General features: G+C 37.3%; 1 protein-coding gene across 2 annotated transcripts in view; it reads right to left on the bottom strand.

Moving 5' to 3' along the window:
- Window positions 1-3198, bottom strand: part of LOC103973978 (alpha-mannosidase) — a 41050-nt gene extending 37852 nt beyond the window's left edge. The window contains exons 1-2 of one of the 2 annotated variants that reach the window (XM_065152043.1): window positions 2890-3198; window positions 2520-2603 (exon numbers count right to left, since the gene is read on the bottom strand). In XM_065152043.1, the coding sequence (XP_065008115.1) occupies window positions 2520-2603; window positions 2890-3105 (300 nt within the window). In that variant the 5' untranslated portion in view covers window positions 3106-3198. The remainder of the gene's footprint in view (window positions 1-2519; window positions 2604-2889) is intronic. The other variant, XM_009388683.3, reaches the window with a different exon arrangement.
- Window positions 3199-7729: the final 4531 nt, after the last annotated feature.

Genomic DNA, 7729 nt, shown 5'->3' on the forward strand with positions numbered 1-7729 from the left:
TCTCCAATGGCTTAGAGCAAAAGGAATACGTGACTTTATAAGCCAATCTTTCTAATTAACTTTCTTGGAATTGACTATATTCTTAAAGGTCGACCACTTTAAAGGAATGCAAGTGGCTTATTAGATTTGTAGAGTGGATATAAGGAACGTCTAAAGTTGAGGAATATGTGTAAGGAAGCTATCAAAAACTACAAAATGTTCACTTCTAAACTGATAACACAAGTAGAATGACCAGGTTTAGATGTACTACCAAACATACCAATTAATGTGGACTAAGTAGGGCCTCCTTCCCTTGGCACATAAATGCAGTTTGAAAGTCAGTGTCTTTCTGGGATCAAGCCATCAAGGTTTTAATAATTATCGGGTTGTTACACACTGACCAATATTTAGGAATTTGATCAAGTACTTTTACACATTAGGTCAACACCAATACGTTATCGCTCATTTTTAATTTTTTTCTTTTATTTAATAATACTTGGTACTTGGTAGTACAGGTTGGTAGATTACCTGGTGCAACGGTATCTTATTGATTCAATAGGTTATCGAGATCAGGCCAATACTTCATACTTTAATTAGGATTGTTAATCAAATTTTGCAAGCAAAGGAGGCTTTGCCTACAAAAGAAGTATCTAACTAATCATTGTCCTTCCAATGCCTAATATGGAGTCAACTAACAAGGATAAAACAACATGAGATTTTGAAAGCATGTCTGGATGTGTGTTATGCCCTTCTAGATAGTAGAAATGGAGGAACTAGCTAGGGAGTTATCCAAAAGAGGCTTCCTCTTATAGCATTTGAAGGAGATATGCCGCTTCCAAATTGACACAAAACCATAGAAAAACCTCCACCACCATTCATCTATCAAGGTCAAGTTGGAAATATTTTGAGTCAAAATATAAACCTCCACCCATGGTTTATCTTATCGACCGTCGGTATAGTATGTATCGAGTTGTACCGAGCCATACTAAGCATACTAACATATGGTATATGGGGAATATCGGTGTAATACCCATACCAGTTCTCTATCGGATTGGTACATACCACCCATACCGAGCGGTACACTGTGATACGGTAAACCTTGCCTCCACCATCATTTACACTTAAGCTCCTCCGATCCTTGCTTGTAGCCCCTAGATTTTTACATATCCTAAAGAATTATATAGGATCTTTATTATAATTGATAATGGCCTGCTCTACACAAATTAATTATTGGCACTTACTGCATAAGTAGTACCAGATTTTTTTTTTATTAGTTAGATGGTCAGCTTAACTCACTGTCACAGGTCAGGAGTTTCACGTAGCTTGCTTAACATGTCAACATCAAGCAGGGAGAGGATTAGTAGTACCAAAGAATATTTAATATGCAGCAAATAATCTGCACTTGTCAAAATCCATGATTCGGAGCCAATGGGTCTGCTTTGTCAGCTTTCAAGGATTCCAAGTTTGTGTAATGCTTGGAACAAATTCAATTAAGCACAAAGACATTGCTACATGAAATATTTACAGTTGGGTATAAAAGCTCCTCCTCCTAAAGCAAATGCTAGAGAAGTTTTTCATCATGAAAGAACACATACTAGAAACACTTCTCAGCATACTAGGACGAGGACTACCTACAAAAATAAGAGTTGTACATGTTGACGCTAATAAAGTTGAGCTCAATTAGAGAGGGGTCAATTAGCAACAATCAATCCTTGACTGTTTAATTGATCCATTTGGCTTGAAATTGACAACAAACATGTAGCAAAAACAGTGAATATTTGCCCTCTAGGAATAATAATTTTTAGCAGTCTTAGTTATTGTACAGTGTTCTAATTTCACCTGGACTTTTCTCCATTTAGAAGATTAAATGTCATTTTGAAGTCTTGTGTACAAAATTATAATACATCAGAATGGCAAAAAAATTATGCATAGGAGAAAAGAACCAAAGCAACTAACAGCATCAACAAATGTGTGTTTTCTCTGTGACAGCGGTAATCAAGTCAAATAGAAACAGAAGTGGATCAATATCTGCACTTGTAATTGCAAGGCAAATGATCATGTGTTCTTAGGCGTGCTTATACCTCCCACAAAAAGCATTTGCTGGAGAGAACCACATTAAATGGAAGAAGTCTATGTGTCACAGATAAGATGAAGAAATGCCGGAAGAAAATTGAGCCAACACATGGTACCGTTTTATACTTTATATTTTTCAGGGCAAAGTATCCCAAGAGTATATGACAAAGATATGACAATGAATATGAAAGATTTAAAACCAATAAAAGAGTTAACAACGACCAAACACAGCATAAGCGCCTTTTACAAGAAGACTCCAAAAACATTCGTTAGCATTACAGAAATTAGTTATATGAGGCTTAACAGACCATTGATCTAAGCAGGTTCTTAATATAATACCAACAAAATAGAGTCCAACAAGATCATGTCATAAGAAAGTCTGCAAGTAACAAGACTAGAAAATTCATTCTCGCTTTACATAACAACAACCGTCAAAATCATAAAACCAAATATGAAAAATGCAAAACCTGCTCAGCAAAGATAAACTTCCTGGTCGGATTCTTGAGCAACGCGTCCACCACCGAGTCCAGCACATTCATAACACAAGCACCCTAATCACGTTCCATTTCAAAGGAAAGAAAGAATTAGAGCGGACCAGATTAAAGATTACTAAGTAAAGGTGATTAAACTATGACTCAGACTATCTTGGCAACACATTATGTTGGAAAGAACAAGGAATTGGAGCAGAACGTCATTAAAGGTTATCAAGAAACTATTTGTACACTAAAATGCAGACTATCTTGGCAACACATTTTGTTGAAGGTTACCAAGAAAAAATTTTCCAATTAAAACCCAGAGAAACTTGGCGATTCGCCTCCGAAAAGAAGAGCTTAACACCTGGATGCTATTATTGGACCCGACGTAGTACTGATCGATCGTCTTGAGCCAGCCGACATCATCATGCGAGTGCGGCACCAGGTGCACGTTCAGCTTCCCAACCACGGTGCCACCGCTGGTGTTATAGGCAATGTATCCGCCCCGAGAGACTCCAGCGAGAGCAAGAATCATCAAGGAGACGCAAAGAAACACCGACGCTGTCGGAGGCCTCGCCATCGCTGCTCACCGGATCGCGCCGAATGGGGGAGGAGGGGATAGGGGCGTTGGTGGTGAAAAAGACAAGGTGGGAGTGGAGGATGGGATTAGGAGATGCTCACTGCACGGAATCAAGATTAGAAAATTCCGCCGGTCTCTTTTGTTTTGACTCTTTGTCACCTTCCGAAGAGGATAAAACGAGGGGCGGGTTTTACGTTTCTTTCGAAAATTACATATATTTTCCTGATTTTAGTATATATATGATCGAGTTTAGTAAAATGCTTGTTGTAACCGCTTACAGCCCTTGATTCATGGAGCTAACTCAAACTATCTAGATGAGGATTTACGTGAGTTTTCTTTGGATCAAATGTTATCCTTTACTGAAGGGAAATATATTTTACGGCTTTACATATTTATCCTTTTGAAATAGCAAATTCGCTCGTTTAAATTTCAAATGTCTTCAAATATTTAAATATTTCACATACCCGCTCTCATTATCATTCATCAACTACTATCTATTATTAGTCTTAATAAATTATTTTAAAAAAAATATTTCATTTATTTCTTTTATTAGTTATTTGTTTTTTTTTAATTAACTCAAGTTTTAATGTCATTATGCTAATGACCAATATTAGCTAAAATGATATATCTTTATAGAAATATATATAATTTATTTTTACTATATTAGAATCACCGATGATGGCAAAACCACATCTCCAAGCTTTGGAAAGAGCCTCCTTAGCTGAACCTTATGCCGGCCCGTCAATATGTCACTGCTAGTCTGTTTCAGACATTTATTGTCGGGCAGGAGATCGATTGGGACTCCAATCGAAGGTCATCCCGTTAATCTGTCATCCTATTAAATTACCAATGATGCGACTACGATCAGGAGCAGAAGACTATCCCATGATTAACGGGATTACCTTCTTTTATCTTTTCCCATCTCGATATGTGAAACGGGAAGACTATCAGAAGACTAACGGGATGATTAACGGAAAGATTAACGGGAAGACTAACGGGATGATTAACGAGATGACCTTCTTTTGTCGTTTCCCATCCCATGATTGTCGTTTCCCATTTAGTCATCCCATGATTAACGGGATGATTAACGGGAAGACTATCATAAGACTATCCCATGATTAACGGGAAGACTATCCCATGACTAACGGGATGATTAACGGGAAGACTATCCCATGACTATCAGGATCAAAAGACTATCCCATGATTAATCTATCGTTTCCCATCTCGATAGAACACGTGCCCACGCTGAAATGTGAGCCAATCTTTTGTGAAAATTTGAGATGTTTGATGTACGGTTCAATAGGGTGAATTTGATATTTTAAAAAATGATAAAGATTTCCATCCAATTCATAGCAATAAAGTTCTTTTATAAACCATATGTTAGTACGAACATTAGTGCACGTCAAATTGATCTAGCTTAATTTTATAAGAGTTGTCGAATTAAATCTTCTAGATGGTTTGATCATTTTCTAAATATTTTATTATAATCATATATTATAGAAAAATAATAAACCACGAGCCCAATGTATGGACATAACAAGATCGATACAGTGATACCATACCACCAACAACATTTTGTTAATACGTCGAGACCACATGACCAACATCGAGACCACGTGACCAACATCGAGACCACGTGTCATCCAACTTGTTGATGTCATATGGTTGATGACTCAGACCCACGTGATAGCTGTACTCAAGCCATGTCATCGACATAATAATTTGTCATGTCAATATCACATGACAAAATCCTTTACCTCGTGGAGTAGTATGCTAGAAACATATGGATCTCACATGGTGTGCATATTGTTTTTCTAAAAATTCACGTTCTTTAGCTAACTTGTTACCCCCACTATTCGATCCATGCCGTCACGTGTTAAGAGATGATAAAATCCCAAGTTCAACATAAATTGATGGTAGATACATCCAAAATTAATATCCTAGGATTACATGAGCCTCACTTCATAAGGAAGTAATAGCACAAATCACCCACCGCAAAAAAGGGCTCATATGTGTATCATAAGACACTAAATAGATATATCTAACTTATCTGACTAGTCTATTGACTTAAGTATTGAAGAAACATTGTTGACAGTACCCTAATATAGTTATTACAAGATTTAAATGATAGATAGAGGAGATCAGCTTGAGACAAACTCGAGAAGTAGACCAGGTTGGATACGAGTCGGCTTTCACCTCAGACAACTAAAAATGGACATAACAATTTAATACTAGAATGAGAATTAACCAAAATATCTCAAGGGAACTTCACTAGACCGTCTCGATTGAATTTTAAAGACTTGAACTCGAATGGGCCAAGCTCAACGGCTCCAAATGCACCATTATCGAATTCCCCGATCCCGATGATCCTAGGACCTAGGCAACTCGGGGTGTCGACCAGCGCCTGAACACTCCTCTCCAGATTCCCAATGTCACTCTCTTTCGATGACTTTTCTAGGACTCAACCTTCAATCAACCACTTTCTCCCCAGTAATATGTTCCTTTAGCTTCCACAATATAGTCTAAACTGAGACCTTACACACTCTAGTCCAATAAGTTTAGGTTTAATCAAGATAGTCTAAACTATAGTTTCATACCTTCTTTAGCTGGCCCAATTAACCTAACAAACACAACCTACTCTATTCACTTCACAGTTCCTACCTCTAATCCCATCACTCATTCCATCTTCTAATTTTATGATAGAATCGTGTCCAACTCGAGCGAACATATCACAAGTAGCACACTCTCCACAACTAGTTCAAATCCCAAATCCTCCATTAGAACGAGAAATCCAAAACAAGTTAGTTGCTCATTTGGTCGAACTTGAAGATAAGGTTCGGGATGACCTCAATGAAATAGATCGAAAGTTAGAAGACATTCATAAAAAGATAAAACAAGGAAAAAAATTAGAAGCTGAGTTGTATATATGATCTCCCTTTGTGACAATCATAAATGATGAGCCAATTCCCTAAGACATTCAACCCCCAAACATAGATATATATGATAAAAAGTCTGAGCCATCTGAGCATGTATTGGTATTCACTTCTCAAATGATGCTTTATGAGACCACTAATTTACTCATATGTGGGACTTTCCCTATAACCTTGACGGTGCGGCTCAAGAATGGTTTGCAAAGATTCTTCCTGAATTAATTTTCTTATTTAGACAGTTTGCAAGAGAGTTCGAAATAAACTTCAACTTTAGACTCTCTAAAAAGTCCACTACCTTTCTCTTGGCCATATGACAGGAAGAAAAGGAATCGCTAGAGAGTTATCAAGAAGGTTTAATGAAGAGGTCAAGATAGTGGCTGGCCCAACCCCTTTTGTTCTCATAAACACTTATATTATTGGTTTACAACCTTCAAAGATTTTTTTTTACAAAGTCATCACTCAACTCCCATTAAACTTCCTAGAGCTTCTATAAGAATCCAATCAACATATTGTTACTGAATCTATAATTGCTAGGAAAAGAAAGATTGAGTTGAAGAAGCGAGCTAAAGAAGAAAGTGCTTCACATTAGAACCCTCCAAAAAGGTCGTGCAGTGATCGACTAAGGAGTGATCGTGTCTCTCCCCGATATGTCTTTACACCTTGAACACTTTCCATACATAAGTCTTTACGCAAATATAAGAAAATAATCTCTTTCATATGCCTTGTCATTTGAGAGCTTTGATAACTAGGAGGAACATGGCAAAGTTCTATTGCGTCCACCAAGATCAAGGGCATGACATTGAAGATTGTTATACTGTGAAAGAATAAATCGAAGAGTTAATCCAAAGGGGACACCTTAATAAGCTCCTTTCCAATGTCTAAGAGATATCACCAAAGCCTCGAGAGCCTATCAAGTAGTAAGTGGGAATGATTGTTAGGACTAGCTGTTGGGTGGGGGACTAGCTCTTTCGCTTGAAAGATGTATGGAAGGGAGTCCCAAGTAAAGAGGTTCTACCTCAACAGGGACTCGTTGATCATGTTTAGAGAAGAGAAGGTAGAGCACCTGGATCCTAAGCACGATGACATTGGTAATCTCCCTTCCTATTGTAAATGCCCTAGTGAAAAGAATCCTAATTGATATTGAGAGCTCAGCAGACATCATATATTATGATGCCTTTCAAAATTTGATCTAACAATAAGAGATCTTCAACTAATATCTTCAACCCTAATAGGCTTCATAGGGCATTCTATCATCCCACTTGAGACTATTGACCTCTATGTAACTTTTGACGTTGACAATTGTTTAAAGACTATGAAGATCAAGTTTTTAGTTCCACTAGCTCATAAATCGGAGAATTAAGAAATGATAGATGAGAATCAAGATAGTACTACTTGACCTCAGTCACTCACCTAAAGAAAATAACATTGTCAGTATAATAAATGGACCTTAGGGAGTCAACATAAGCAAACCCGGAGAATAACTTTTACTAAAAGACGAAAAAGTTGACCCTCAACCCTTGACCTTAAGTCAATATGACTGACTGAACCATCCCTATCATGACTCTAAATGGTAATTAGATTTTGGTGTCATCATCTATGTTTATACTAGTCGAGACTAGTTTTCCATTTATCAAATCTAAGTAGAAGTGTGACCATGAGTGGGACATCTACGAATGTGCTAAGAACTATATGCA

Source organism: Musa acuminata, chromosome BXJ3-5, assembly GCF_036884655.1.
Source record: "Musa acuminata AAA Group cultivar baxijiao chromosome BXJ3-5, Cavendish_Baxijiao_AAA, whole genome shotgun sequence".
Taxonomy (NCBI): Eukaryota; Viridiplantae; Streptophyta; class Magnoliopsida; order Zingiberales; family Musaceae; genus Musa; species Musa acuminata.